Source organism: Balaenoptera physalus, assembly GCF_965194825.1.
Source record: "Balaenoptera physalus genome assembly, chromosome: 10".
NCBI lineage: Eukaryota > Metazoa > Chordata > Mammalia > Artiodactyla > Balaenopteridae > Balaenoptera > Balaenoptera physalus.
Window position 1 is genome coordinate 106,221,201 of NC_138889.1, and position 14,974 is coordinate 106,236,174.

Sequence of the window (14,974 nt, forward strand, 5' to 3'; positions counted from 1 at the left end):
CTGCCCTGAGCGCGGCGCCCGCGCCTGCGCAGTGGAGGCGCCTCGCAGTGGGCCGGGGCGACCTACGCCCCGCCTTTTGCTCCGCCTTTTGCAGGATTGCGTGGTAGCACCTTTGTCCCGCCCAGCCTTCTACCTTAGCCGTGAGGCAGGGGCGGGGCAATTGTGGCTTCGAGGCCCGGTATGCCGCTGGCGTGGCTGTGCACCCTGGGCAGTAGAGCGGGCTCGGCGGTCTCTCGGGTGGCCGTCGTTGAGTGTGCGGCAGCGGCAGCAGCGGGAGCTGGAGAGTGCGTGAAAGGAGGCCTAGAGTGGACGCTTGGCGGGGTCCGAGGTTTCAGAAGCGCTGCTGTAGGCATGGCCCCGATCAAGGTGACCGTTGGCCCAGCCAGGCCTGACCTCTTCGCGGCCCCCCCGGCCCCCCGCCTGTTTGCCCAAGCCCCTTCGTCCCGCTTGTCTGGGGGAGAGTCACCCTCTTTCTTACCCTCCGGACCCCTCCCCGCTGCCCTAGAGGCTCCTCCCGCCGTCTGTCCCCCCTCATCCCTTCATCAAGACCCTGTGGCTGCAACGTTGTCGCCAGTTTTAGGGGCCTCGTGCCCCATCTCCTGGGACAGTCAAGGCTTTTGGGCCTTCCCCTCGTCTCCCTTCCGCATCCACCTTGGGACACCTTTGTTGAGTCTTCACCATTTTCAGGAGATTGATTGAGTACCATGGCTTCCCCCACCTTATGGAACCATCTCCTTTACCCTTTTCAATCCCCGTACGTGCCCTCCTCCATACCTTCCCACCCCCATTGCACTCCACTCGTGGCCAGTTCCCACACTTCTGAGTTTTTCACCCTTCTCATCTTCTGGAACCATCCCCAGCTCCTTGGAAGTCCCCTTTGCCCCACAGTCTTTTGAGATCTCCCCCCTCCTTCTGCTTCATCCTACAACCAACTGCTGGGTTTCTCAGAGGCACTCCCCTCACCCCTGACTTTCCCCCCTTTTCTCTACCTTCTCTGGCCCCATGAAGCCCTCACACACTCCCAGGTAGACTGATCCCTCCCCCTTCAAGGGATTCCTTCTTTTATTCTCTACCCTCTGGATGTAGGAACCTGCACCCCACTCCCCAACTTTCCCACCTTCTGCTGCCTTCCCTTTTTCTCTTCTTGAGGGTGGGACACCCAGCCATGGTCGGGATCCCCTCCCTCCGTGTTGTCAGGGCCTCCTCCTCCCCTCCTCCTCCTGCCCATCTACCCCAGTGTTTTCCTGTAACTCAGCTTGTTTACTCAACCTCTTGCGACACCTGGAGAGGCCTCTCCCGTTTTCTGTTGTCACCAACTGGCCCTTAAGAGGAATAGGGCCACCTTGAAACCTGGAGGATGTGGGGTAACCAGGTGGTTGCTGGGGAGGGACCTCTGGAAGCTCTGACAGGGTTGGACTTTCCCGCTGGGTGTCAACCCTGGCTCCACCGGACCAGGCAGGGCTACTTGGCCCTTTGTGCGCCATCCACCACCCGCTGCTGCCCTGGCCTTGGCCTCCTGCACCCCCCGTCACTCCTTACCTTGGTGTCATTCCCTCTAGGTGGGAGATGCCATCCCATCGGTGGTGGTATTCGAAGGGAAGCCTGGGAACAAGGTGAACCTGGCAGAGCTGTTCAAGGGCAAGAAGGGGGTGCTCTTTGGAGTCCCTGGGGCCTTTACCCCCGGCTGTTCCAAGGTGAGGGCTGCCCTTCTGGGGCTCAGCAATTGGGATCTTGTGTACATGTTTGTATTGTTCATTAGTCCTTTACATAGTCCTGGGGTAGCTTGTACCAAGAGGATGTAGATGATGTGACAGTTAAAAAACCGTTATTGGGTTTTTAAAAAATAAGTTGAGGCTGTGAACAGGTACCAGGAATGTAGGAGAAAAGGTGATGCAATGAAATCCAACACTTCTCATTGATCCTGCTGGGTGACAGGCACTGTGGAAGGAACTTGGGACTTGGGTGAATGAGACATAGTCCTGCCCATGGGAAGCTCACGGTCTTGTCCAAAGAACACTTAAGTTTGGATCCGAGCTTCCTAGTGGCCAAGGCAAAAAGGAACTGTGGCTTACACAGTTCTCATTGTCTGATCAGAGCTGTTGAAGTAGAGAAGTGAGGAGGGCCTAGAGATGAAGGGTAGGCTGAGGAGCAGAGGCAATTATCCATCTTCTGATTCTTTGTTTCCCCTCCCCAGACCCACCTGCCAGGGTACGTGGAGCAGGCTGGCACTCTGAAGGCCAAGGGGATCGAGGTGGTGGCGTGTCTGAGCGTTAATGATGTCTTTGTGACTGAAGAGTGGGGACGAGCGCACAACACAGAAGGCAAGGTGAGGTGTTGGTCCTGCGGGGGATCAGGGGCCAAGCAGGAGATTTTTCTTGTGACCTTACTTTCTCCTTAGGTTCGGCTCCTGGCCGACCCCACTGGGGCCTTTGGAAAGGTGAGTGCACCCGCCCCCCTAGCCTCCATCTTGGAAGCAGGGACTTGGAGGGACATGGCCAGTGTGGGGACCAGCCAGGTCTGGGAGTTCCTGACCTTTCCTTTGCTTCTCCTTTCAGGAGACAGATTTGTTACTAGATGATTCACTGGTGTCCCTCTTTGGGAATCGACGGCTGAAGAGGTAAAAGGAGGAGGGTTTCCTGCACGGTTCCCCTGCTACCCTGCCTGTCTCCATTTCCAGCCTCCAGGCCCAGGCTGTTGCAACTGGCCCGGCCCTTCTTTCTGGCAGGTTCTCCATGGTGATAGAGGATGGCATCGTGAAGTCCCTGAACGTGGAGCCAGATGGCACGGGCCTCACCTGCAGTCTGGCCTCCAACATCATCTCACAGCTCTGAGGCCTCGGTCCCAGATGTACTCCTTCTATTCTTTCCTATTTCATCTGCCCAGCCCTGGGCAGAGGGCGCCAGCCTAGCCTCAGCTGGGGCTACTCAGTTGGAACTTAGGGCCAGATTTCTGTAATAAACACTTCTGGTTCATGTCTGTCTCCTTCATTTTGAATTCCTGCTTTTCCCAGGGCCAGGCCTCATTGACAGTCAAGCTGTGAGGGTAGTGGGCAGGTGCTGAAGGGGGGACTAGTAGGGGACCCTGATTTAACTTAGGAGGTAGTCAGAGAAAGTCCCTTGAAGGAGGTGTTATGAAGCCTCCATCTGCAGGCTGAGAAAGGGCCAGTGGTCTGATGAGTGAGGGAAGGCGCTCACCTGTGCAGGGGGAGCTCACCTGGGAAGGCCCTGGGCAGACCTGGGCTTGCCTAGGGCCCGTGACCTTTTGCGTCTGATATCTGGGTGATGGCTGATCTCATTTTGACTGTAGACCTCAGGGTAGAAACCCTGTCCCAAGCGCCCCCGCCCAACACTTGGGCCAAACCTCAGCCCCACCATTCTTTCAGATCCTGCTGAACCCCTTCTGGGAGCACCCACATCCCAAGAAGGGCCCCTGGCCACGTGCGACCATCTGATGGGCAGAAAGGGCTCCGTCAGTGGAGGCAGTGCCGGTTGAGTCCGGGGGCTTCCTGGGAGCAGAGTCTAGGTGAGCTGTAGAGGGGAGGAGATGCTCGTGAGACCTGCCCAGCAGTGGGTGTACTGTGAGGGGCTGGGGGTCAGGGAGGCCAGCGGGGCTTGGGGCTGAGGTCCACGGCCGTCTGCAGGCCCTGCCCCCTTGGGCCTCTGCCTCTTGTCCCTGGGAAGCCCTGTGTCTGGCAGCAGACAGTGATTATTAGACACCTGCCGCGTTGAGCTCACAGCCTAAGGGAGGCAGGTACTCGAGTTAAACTACAAATCCTCGCCACGACCCCTCGCCTGTGGGGTGTGAGCTCTTACTGCTGTGTTATGGCACAGAGAGGTTAGGTAGGTAGGCCTGGCTCATCCAGCCACTTCAGAGGATTTTGGACTTGGCCCCTGGGAACTTTACTCACGTGTGGCACCGCCCTGCCATGTGCCCTGTCAGCACCAGGCTCCGAGGGGCCCTCCCTGCCCTGCCTGGCCATCTGCGGAGGCTCAGGGCAGGTGCAGAGCTGCCTAGGGCGGGCTGAGAGGTCTCAGAGAAGGTCAAGGAAAGGCCTCTTGGAGGACAGCCCTTGAGGCAGTGGGACCAGTGCTCCAGATGGAGGGAGCAATGTGACCACAGGTATGGAGAGTGGAACAGCCCCAAGGTGCCGCAGTGCTGGGGCAGCTGAATGAGAGGATGCCGGGAGGGCAGCCCTGTAAGCTGCTTACCTTTCACCCTGCGGGCCCCTCAGGCCAGTGAAGGATGTCTGCAGGTCAGTGGCCGGTCAGATTCCTACCTGGGCTCCTGTGTGGACGTAGAGTTGGAGAGGGGTGAGCAGGGAGCAGGGGAGAGGCCAGTGCAGGGCAGGATTGATGACCGAGTGATGTCCAGGAGGTGGGTGCTGGAACGGGGGGACCTGTGGGTGTTGGAGGGAAGGGTGAGTCCAGGGGACCACTCAGCTGGAGGTCTAAGGGGTGGTGTCCACGTGGGTGGGCCCTCAGCAGGGGGCCAGCCTCCCTGCAGGGGTCCCAGCTGCTCAGCCTGTCTGAGATGGCCGGCCCATTGACCTTTGTCCTTTCAGTTCTCTCCCACTGTCTGTTACCCCTCAGGGGTCCTGGGCTGGGGTGGGGCAGGGGGCTGACCACCCCTCCAGCTTCCCAAGCCCTTGTAACCTGCCCCTGCCAAGCCCTGGGTCACAGTGCTGTCCTGGACCGGACGGTGGGAAGGCCCTTTCTTTCCCGGACACCATCTCTCAATCCTCGCATCATACAAATGAGGAAACTGAGGCGTATGTAGCTTCCCCCATGGTCACCTGTGCGCACACCGGTGAGTGGTCTGGAGCCCCTGGGAGCCCCAGGTAGAGGGAGCATCGGAGTCAGCAGCTGGGCTCTCAGAGCCTGGTGTCTGCCAGCGTAGACGGCAGGTCAAATGGGCCCCCTGCGGGCTGGCACCCTTATTCCTCTTCCCAGCAGAACTTGGGCCACTCTGGCAGCTCCCCACTCTCAGGACAAGCCCCGTCTCCATGCATGCCACCCAGCTGCCTCTGTTCCTCCGCTCCTGGCCTCATGTCTGGGCTGGCTGAAGTCCAGTGAGGCCTCTGAGAGGAAGTGTCCCCTCCAGGGTCCTGTTGCCACTGGCTGGGCCTTTAGGGCAGGACGAGGGGGCTTCCAGGGCCGGGGTGGCCTCTTAGGACAGCATGATGGGAGTTGGGTGTGGGTGGAGGTGGGCCTTTGGCCTCAGTGGCCCTGGATGCTGGCCGTGTGGCTCAGCTTTGGTGTGGTGGGTGTCCTGTGAGCTGCTCCAGGTGCTGGAGTGTCCAAGATCAACCATCTCATGGTAAGAGCATCTGGCAGATCTCCACCTCCAGGGCGGACAGGTCAGATTTCAGGCCTATAGATAAGGGCAGGCCAGGCCACGGTGGCCTGGACCAGCAGGTTCTGGAGGCCTGGGGCTACACATGACAGAGCACTGGACGTGACCTGCCTGGGCTGTTGGTGGCCTAAGGGCCAACATTAGAATCAGTCAACCAACCCTCAAACATTCACCCGACACATCTGCAAGTAAAACTCCCCGGCATGTCCTGACCTGCCCAAGGCCACAGCAACTTCTACCTAGAAGGTCAAGGATCTTGCTCAGTATCAGCGATTCTGAGCCTTTTCTGGGTCAGAAATTCTTTTGAAGTATTGCTAAGAGCAATGCCCCTTTCCTTAGAAAATGCATGTCTGAATACGTGTGCGCACACATGCACACCTACATGCTCTTTAAAAGTTTCAAGGAACTCCTAAAGTCCTACCAGAATTCCAGGTGAGCCCCGTCCCCGACCTGAGAGGCATCATAGCAGAGTGGGGTTGCCAGGCTTCGGGCTCAGACCACCAGACTGTGAGTCCCAGCCTGCTACTAAGAAGCTGGGGAACTTGGACAGGCTATTTGGTTTTCCTTGTCCCCACTTCCCTCATCTTTAGAGTGAGAATAATCCAACCCACCTCATAGGGTCATTGTGGGGAATGCATGAGACAGTTTGTGTAAAGCATTTGGCACAGTGCCTAGCACTCAGTAAGTGCCCAATACACAGCTGGAAAAAAAAGAATAAGAACCCCTGCTCTCCACCACGCAGCCTTCATGTTGGTAGGGAAAGAGCTAGGAGTTAGGAGAGAGGCCAAATCTCAGACCTGTCCTTGGTGATTCCCATTCTGTGCCCCTCTGGGCCTCAGTTTCCACATCAGTGTAATGGGGCTAGTGATTCTCTTATCATCCAAAGTCTCTAGGCTCCAAGGATCTCCTTATGCTGTCCGGCACCCAAAGCCTCACCCGAACGAGCTGGGAAGACATCTCCAGGGGAATCTCTGTCATCTCCTAGAGAATCAAATCTGGGCTTCTGAGAGCAAGAGAGGGTTGGAAGGGGTCCCAGCATTTCTGGCCTAGATTAGTCTTGGGCTGCAGCCATGCAGGCACCATGATTGGGAGCCCTGGAGGCTGCTGGCCCCAGGAGAACACACCCTGCTGGTCTTGGTTTGGGTTTGGCTGCACAGGCATAGAGGAGTGACAGCGGAGAAAGTATGTGTGTGTGTGTGTGTGTGTGTGTGTGTGTGTGTGTGTGTGTACATACATGTGTTTGTATAACTGCTAGAGAAGTTTGGGTAGCATCTGTGTGAATGCACAGATTTTTGGTGCTAATAAACATGCATATCAATCTGCTATGTTATTAATATTTGCACCAACTCTGCCTGCTTGAGCTGGGAATCATATTTTTTTCTTAACACAGGTAAGGTGCCCTGCTCAGGGTAGGGAATGTGGGAAATATTCAACATGTGTTTTGGGAAGGAGTAAAAAGTGCAGGGAGGGAGACAGAAAGCTATCTTCTCTCCAGCTTCTTGGATATTGGTTCCCATTGTTCCAGCATAAACTTGACCATAGTGGTTCTGAATTAGAACTAGACTTGCTGGCACTTCCCCGGTGGCGCAGTGGTTAAGAATCCGCCTGCCAATGCAGGGGACACGGGTTCAAGCCCTGGTTCGGGAAGATCCCACGTGCCGCAGAGCAGTTAAGCCCGTGCACCACAACTACTGAGCCTGCGCTCTAGAGCCTGCGAGCCACAACTACTGAAGGCAATGAAGAGTAGCCCCCGCTCGCCACAACGAGAGAAAGCCCGTGTGCAGCAAGAAGACCCAACACAGCCAAAAATAAAAATTCATTAATTTAAAAAAAAAAAAAAAAGCTCCATGGCTCCTTGGGTTCCACGGCCTCCCAAGGGACAGTGTCACTTCCCTGCTGCTCCCATCAGTCTTGGCAGGGGCACATACTAAGCCGTCCCAACATCCCCAAGCTCTGTCCCTGCCACTTTGGCCTCCACAGTCACCCCGATTCCTTAGCCTGTGGGTGCTCCAAGCTCCTGCCTCTTCAGCATCTCCCAGCAACGTTCACTACTTGGGATGCCTGTCCCTTTCCTACCCCTGCCCAAGTCATTTTAACCTTCGAGGCTCCACGTCCATCCCATTTGCTGAGGACAACAGTCCATTCCTGGTCCCTTCTCTGAACCAGTCCATGTGGACCGCACCCTTGGCTTCATCAAAGATGGAGTATTTTTTTTGACATGCAATTCACACATCATAAAATTCACCCTTTAAAAGTGAACAAGTCAGGGCTTCCCTGGTGGCGCAGTGGTTAAGAATCCGCCTGCCAGTGCAGGGGACACGGGTTCGAGCCCTGGTTGGGGAAGATCCCACATGCCGCGGAGCAACTAAGCCCGTGCGCCACAACTACTGAAGCCCGCGCGCCTAGAGCCCGTGCTCCGCAACAAGAGAAGCCACCGCAATGAGAAGCCCGCGCATCGCAACGAAGAGTAGCCCTGCTCGCTGCAGTGAGAGAAAGCCCCCACGCAGCAACGAACACTCAACGCAGTAAAAAATAAATAAAATAAATAAAATTTAAAAATAAATAAATAAAAGTGAACAAGTCAGTGGTTTTTAGTGTATTCACCAAGTTGTGCAGCCATCACCACTACTAAGATGGATTTTCTTTTTTTTTTTGGCTGCGCCAAGGGGCGCGCGGGATCTTAGTTCCCCGACCAGGGATGGAACCCGGGCCCCCTGCAGTGGAAGCGCGCAGTCTTAACCGCTGGACCGCCAGGGGCGTCCCTGAGGTGGATTTTTAATCTCAGTGACTTCTGCCAAGAGGAGGCTGCTGCTTGTCTCGCCCAGCACTGCGATGCGTGTGCGCGTGTCCTGTGCTTGTGAAGACTCATTCGGACTTCCGGGGGCTCCGCTTCCCACAGTCACATCAGTACCTTGCATCCGGCGGCTGTTGGCTGAGAGTCATCTATGCGCCAGGCACTGTGTGGGGCTCTGGGACACAGCAGTGAATACGCTGGGCTTGGGCCCTGCGGGCGCCACGGGTCTCCCGGCCAGGGCAGCACCAGCGCAGCTCTGGTCCCACCTCCATGCGCTCCCAGGCTAGTGGGGGCACCAGACGCCGCATGAGTGCTTACAATCAGTGTGGTGAAGATGTGAAGAGGAAGCACAGGTTGGTCATTTGGGGTATCACAGAAGAAGGACCCTGCCCACTACCCCACACTCCCATGGGGGAAAGGAAGGGAGAAAAGGACTTCTAGCTGCGGCCGAGAAATGAATAGGTGACAGCCAGGGGAGCAGAGGTGGAAAGGGTGCTCCGGGTGGCGGGAACGGCCTGTTTAAAGGCTAAAGGTGAGGCAGATGAGAGAGTGGACTGAGCAGCCCAGGTGAGGGCAGAGAGGTGATTTTGTCCACAAGCCACGGCACGATTGGGTTCTCCCGGTGGACATCTGGGTATGTCCACGATTTGGCTAGGGGCAGCTTCAGACACATTTCTGATTTTGTTTCCTCTTGGGCTTCTTCCTCAGGGCGTGTTCCCAAATGCCGAGAGTGCTTGGGTCAAAGGGCGCTGGCGGTTTTACTGGTGTCTGAAAACCCTGAGGCCGTTTTAAGGGCCATCAGGGACATGTGTATGTGCTCCTCTCCCCAAGGTGTGCCAACCCGAGTTTTACCTTCTGGATTTATTTTTTGCTCGCTTAATGGATTTTTAATGGTACCTCGGAGCTGTCTTTGATGTGTGTCTTTAATTATGAGGGAGGCTGGCAACCTCGGGGCTTGGCACTGGGTCTCCCCATGCTAGCTAACTGGGCTCTGGGCTCCAGCCTCACCCTCCCAGCAGGCAACAAAGAGGCCGTGGGGACCGCGGGAGGAGATGCAGCTCCCAGAGCGAGGACTTGGGTTTACCCTCAGTTGTCTTATTTACCCTCATACCCCTCTGAGCCTCACTTTCCTCATCTCTGAAATAGGAATTCTTTTTTTTTTTTTGCCGCACCGTGTGGCTTGTGGGATTTTAGTTTCCTAACCAGGGATCAAACCCGGGCCCTTGGCAATGCGAGTGCAGAGTCCTAACCACTGGACCACCAGGGAATTCCCTGAAGTAGGAATTCATCTGTTCAAAACCACTAATTCAGCTGCCTTTGGATCGTGGCTCCAGCACTTCCTGGCTGTGTGGCCTGAAGCAAGTGACTTAGCCTCTCTGTGTTCAGTTTCTTCATCATAAAAGGGAGATGGTAATAATAGTACCTGTATTTTATGGCTGTAGAGGGGATTGAGTGACTAACGTATGTGAAGGACAGAGCTGGCATGGGCAAGTGGTCAGCATATGGTGTCGGTGTCACTCTCATGGTTTTCTTGGCCCAGACTGCAGCCCTGGACGACCCCACGGCATCCCTGCCCTCACAGAGCTTCCACTCTAGTGGGAAGCAGATGAAGCAAACAAGGGAAGATGAAGAGTGGCTTAAGACTAAGAGGGGAGAAGGACTGGGGTCTCCTTTAGAAAGGGAAAATCTCGGACTTCCCTGGTGGCACAGTGGTTAAGAATCCGCCTGCCAATGCAGGGGACACGGGTTTGATCCCTGGTCCGGGAAGATCCCACATGCTGCGCAGCAACTAAGCCCGTGCGCCACAACTACTGACCCTGCGCTCTAGAGCCCGCGAGCCACATCTACAGAGCCTGCATGCTGCAACTACTGAAGCCCGCGCCTCTAAAGCCCGTGCTCCGCAACAAGAGAAGCCACTGCAATGAGAAGCCGGCGCACTGCAACAAAGACCCAACACAGCCAAAAATAAATAAATTAAAAACAAAACAAAACTCTAAGTAACCTACAGGTTTATTTAAAAAAAAAAAAGGGGGAAATCTTTTCTGAGAAAGAGGCCATTAGGCACACCCGTAGGGTGAGATGGAGCTAGATGGGGGAGGCGGGTTGTGCATGTGTGTGGGTTGGAGAGGGTGTTCCAGGCTGGGGAACAGCAAATGCAAAGGTGCTGAGGGCAGAAGAGAGACTGAGGAAGCTGGAGGGGGTGTGAGGCTGAGGAGGTGTGTGTGGGGGGCAAGGGTCAGGTGGCGAGCCTGGGCCGTTCTGCGGGGCCTGGGTGGTCATGGTGAGAGGCTGGAACTTGATTCAAAGTACAGGGGGAAGCCACTGGAGGGTTTTTTGTTTTTGGCCACACTGCGAGGCATGTGGGATCTTAGCTCCCCAGCCAGGGCTCGAACCTGCACCCCCTGCATTGGAGGTGCGGAGTCTTAACCACTGGACCGCCAGGGAAGTCCCTCCACTGGAGGGTTTTAAGCACAGAAGGGTCATGAGTCAGTCAATGTTTCCGAACAACTCCTTGGGCACTGGGTGGAGGCCACCAGGAGAAGGATTGGTGCCGGGGTGCCAGGCTCAGTGAGAGGCTTGGGGCGAGGCAGGGCCCCCAGGAACGTTGGGGAGCCCTGGGGAGAGCAGGAAGGGAGAGCCGGCCCAGTGTCAGGTAGTGGCGGCTGGGCCGCACTGGGCCCTCTTCAGTGCTGGGCCCAGGCCTTGCAGGCCGCATCCTGAGCCCCTGGGCACCTGGCTTGGCACTCGGCAGATGGCCCTGGGCCCCACCCTCCCTGGCTCTGGCTACCCACTGCCTCCTCCCACCTGGGCAGCTCGTTTGGGCTACTGGGCTGAGCATTTCTGCTCTTGTCCAACTCTGGCTATTTCCACCCCCAAATGGTAAGTAGGAGAAACACCCCTTCTCAGACACTTGGGTGGGGAGGAGGGAGTCCCTCAGACCCAGCGCCAGAGGGTCAGGTGCCCAGAAAACCCTGGAGGCTGTTTTAGGGTTTTAGTTCTTGAGCCTGGGGCCCTGAACCATCTAGTTAGGGAGCTGGCCCCCAGCCAAGCCGCTGGGGTGCCAGGTGGGGCCTGCCGCAGGCAGGGAGAAAAAGCCACTGTCTGACTCAGTCCTGGTTGGTCCTGGGCTCTGGTTGAACCCAGCTGCCACCTGCCCTGGCCTCCCTGGACTCTACTTCCCGGAGCCCCAGAGCCCTCCTGCCTCTGGTCTTTGGGGTCAGACTAGGGCTACCCAGAGAATTCAAAACCAGAAGGGAAGTGGGAGTCCTTCCTGCTCCCACCCAGTGCAGCTGGGGAAGCTGAGCCCCGAGGTAGGAGGCTGCAGGCAGTTGACGACGTTGTCCATTTGTCTGTCTGTCTTTCTCTGCTTCTTGCCTGCCTCCTGAATCCAAATGTTGGCAGCAGTGGGCACCAACCAGCCCCCCCCCAACCACCTTAAAAACTTCCAGAAAAAGATCTCTGAGATGAGCAGTCATTATGGCACTGTAGTAATAGCAAAAGATGCAAATATTTAAAATCTTTGTCAATAAGAGACAAAGTGATGATGGGATAGCGCACCGTAGAATACGATGTAGCCATTCAAAAGGCCAAGGCCAATGGTTCTGAACAGAAATGAAGCAGATTGTGAAATATATTTCAAAGCATGGAGATGCACACGTAACGTGTGTGTGTGTGTGTGGTTGCAACCACTTGTGACAGACAGACTTGGGCAGCTGCAGCTCAGGAAGGACACAGAAAATGCTAACAGGGCATGGCATTGGGGACTGGGGTTGGGACTGAAGAGGGGGACACTTGATTTTTTCTCTATATCCTTAGGCACTCTTGACATTTTTGATCATGCATCTGAACAATTTTTAAAAAATAAATTTATTTATTTATTTATTTTTGGCTGTGTTGGGTCTTCGTTGCTGTGAGTGGGCTTTCCCTTTGCGGTGGCTTCTCTTGTTGCAGAGCACGGGCCCTAGGTGTTTGGGCTCTTCAGTAGTTGCAGCACGCGGGCTCAGTAGTTGTGGCTCACGGGCTTAACTGCTCTGCAGCATGTGCAGACCAGGGCTCGAACCCGTGTCCCCTGCATTGGCAGGCGTTTTCTTAACCATTGTGCCACCAGGGAAGTCCCTGAACAATTTTTTAAAGGAAAAAATCTAGCCTAAGGATAGGGACCACTGCCAGCCCCTGATGAACATCCCTCAATAGTTAATTGAGCCTCGAAATCCCAGCATCTTGGTGTCAGCTGATGAGGGAGCCCCTCCCCAGCCTCCTCCCCCCCCCCCGCCCCCCACCAAGCCTCCCTCTGCCTGACTCAGCTGAACCAAGTCATAGAACCAGATTGAGAGATTGAGGTGCAGCCGGGCATGTCTGGAGTGATGAATGTGAAAGCAATCAGCAAGAGCAATGGGGCGACACGGCCCAGGCCTCCGAGGAGGCTGGAGGAAGGGCGTGACTCGGAAGCCACGGAGCAAGGCAGGGGCCCTTGGCTGCTGGGAAGTGAGGCCCTGTCACCACTCTTCGCTAACCCAGAGCGGGTTCTCCGGAGTACTTCCTGGGCTGGAATCCCGGGGTGTGGGGGTGGGGATGGAAATAGGCGTAAGATACGCAGAGAGTCCAATCTGGACGGACCCTTGATATTATTAATACTAAAGATAGTAACCACACTAGAGACCATTTAATGAACGCTTAAGCCGGGCACCAGCTTGTGGAATCCTCATAACAACCCTCTGAGAGGATTATCTGCATTTCCAGATGCGTCTAGGGAGGCTTAAACAACTGGATGTGCTCTTTTGCTAACAACCCCGCGCGGCTTCCCATTGCCTGGTCAGGCTACCACTTCAGAGCTGTGTAATTCTGGGCAAGTTCTTAACCTCTCTGAGTCTCGGTTTCCTTCTCTATAAATTGGAGATAACCCATAGTCCTTATTTCATAACCTAGTCCTATGCAAATAAGTTAGTAAGTGTAAAGCATTGGTAACCAGGACTGGCTCATGATAAGCCTGTGTTTGCAATATTGCCCTATTTTTCAGCAAATCTAAGATGTCAACGATTGTAAAAGATGCCACTAAAGAAAATGCCACTAAAAGAGGAATGCTGCCAGTTAACTATGTCCCAAGGCTCTTTCATCACTAGACTCTTTATTTTATACTTCCCGAAGGAGCTCTTTTTGACTTAGACATAGATTCTCATCATACATAATTCTGATGCACACATAAAAAGGAAAATATAAGCAAAATAAATAGTTTACGCTGTTCAGAAAACTCCTTCGCATCTGGAATCCGACAGAGGCGCGATGTCTGTGTGTTTCCCTGCCACCCCCTCCTGTGAGGAGTCAAGAGTTCGGGAGAGCGGTGCTCCCCCCGGAAATTCATAAGACAACCGGAAGCCACCAGCAGCCATCAGAGTCCTAAGCCAACTTTGCAGGACTGCAGAGCAAGCTGACTCTGGATTTCTGCTTTGGGAGTGTTGCTGATAAGTCTGGTTCCTCTCCCCTGGGAGATCCCACCATTTGGGGCCTGGGGTTAAGAATGCTCCGCTCTTGTCTCTGGGGTTTTCTCCCAAGCTGCTGACGCCCTTCCTGCAGGGTTTGATGCTTCTGAAGTGTGGGCACGTGCAGGCAATGACAGTGATGTCAGGACTGTTGCTGGCTAGCCAGCAACTCTACCACGTAACCTGACTTTAGAGATTTAAATGTGAGAAACAAAGTGTCTGGGAATCGATGAAACATGAATAATTTCTGAACTTTACACAGGCCATGCTTCCAGCTGCCACAGGACGCTTGCACATTCTGCCTCGGCTGCTTGAAATGCCCTTCCTTCCTCCCCACTTTGCCTAGTTCACCCAGTTATCCCTGATCTCAGCTTCATGGTCACCCCCCGACCCCACCCCCCATGTCTTTCCTGATCATCCCACTGAAGTCAAATCCCTTCCCTGTCAATGCACGTAGTACAGCTGCAATGTTACATTGTGTGTGTGTGTGTGTGTGTGTGTGTGTGTGTGTGTGTGTGTGTGATTTTCTGCGTAGCTGTCTCCCCAGTGTACTGTGCATCCCACGGGGGCAGGGACTATGTGGCTTTTTACTACATCTCAGTACCCAGCAGTGTCCCACACGGAGCCCAGTAGTGAGCAGTGGGGGAACTGGGGTGTCCTCCTGGCCTCCTGGTTTATCTACGAGACATGTGCCGCTGGTCTCTGCATTGAACTGTGTCCCTCAGAGGCTGGATTCTAACTCACTTCTTTCACAGACGGGAAATTGAGGCCTGTGAGGTCACTAGCCCACGGGCTAGACGTCCTGTCTCAGTCCAGTGTATATAGAGTATGGGGGCGGTCCGAGGAGGGGGTACTCACTTCTGGTCGGGGTTCAGAGGAGGCTTGACATGGGAGGTGGCACCTCCCAAGCCTCATAGGTTGGGAGGGTGATTTGGGTAAGTTTGGGAAACATCAAGGGGAAAGGGAAGCCAGGCAAATCCGAAGATGCAGGTGTGGGCACCTAGATGCCCCGTGTAAGGCCCCTTCTGAGGCCCTGGAAGGTACAAGGCCGAGGTCACCCTCTTGGGTTTCAAGTTGGGTAACCGAGGCCCAGAGATGGGGAGGACTCACCTGCCATTGTCCATTGAGCCAGGAGAGCTGTGGGCCTTGCTCCTGGGTGGCCCTGACTCCACCTTCCCCTGCTAACCTCCGGGCTGGCCCTGCCCGAGATGCTGGAAGGATGCGGGGAGGCGAAGCGGGGGCTGAGGCAGGACTCCGGGGTGCACGGGCCTGCCAGCACCCGGAAGGAGGAAGCTGCACAGGGTGTCTGTGGCTGGGCCTGGGCCCACTCGGGGACTTCCTCTTCCTCTCA

At 55.4% G+C, this 14,974-nt stretch overlaps 1 protein-coding gene and 1 long non-coding RNA gene across 2 annotated transcripts; one reads left to right on the forward strand and one right to left on the reverse strand.

Moving 5' to 3' along the window:
* Window positions 1-66: 66 nt before the first annotated feature.
* PRDX5 (peroxiredoxin 5) lies at window positions 67-2,972 on the forward strand. Its single transcript, XM_082477444.1, has 6 exons — window positions 67-366; window positions 1,560-1,694; window positions 2,195-2,326; window positions 2,399-2,437; window positions 2,556-2,617; window positions 2,726-2,972. The coding sequence occupies exons 1-6, from the start codon at window positions 181-183 to the stop codon at window positions 2,829-2,831; spliced, it is 660 nt and encodes a 219-aa protein (XP_082333570.1). The 5' UTR covers window positions 67-180; the 3' UTR covers window positions 2,832-2,972.
* On the reverse strand, window positions 2,849-14,811 carry LOC309668119. Its single transcript, XR_014268088.1, has 3 exons — window positions 14,734-14,811; window positions 4,277-4,396; window positions 2,849-3,527 (listed from the first exon to the last, which is right to left on the reverse strand). It is a non-coding gene; the product is annotated as an uncharacterized lncRNA (long non-coding RNA).
* Between the last annotated feature and the right edge of the window lie 163 nt (window positions 14,812-14,974).

Bases quoted from the DNA above. Each gene is read 5' to 3' on its own strand.
- PRDX5 (XM_082477444.1), top strand. From the start codon at position 181: ATGCCGCTGGCGTGGCTGTGCACCCTGGGCAGTAGAGCGGGCTCGGCG. The intron at 2,327-2,398 runs GTGAGGTGTTGG...CTTTCTCCTTAG, and splicing joins CGCACAACACAGAAGGCAAG to GTTCGGCTCCTGGCCGACCC. The intron at 2,618-2,725 runs GTAAAAGGAGGA...TCTTTCTGGCAG, and splicing joins GGGAATCGACGGCTGAAGAG to GTTCTCCATGGTGATAGAGG.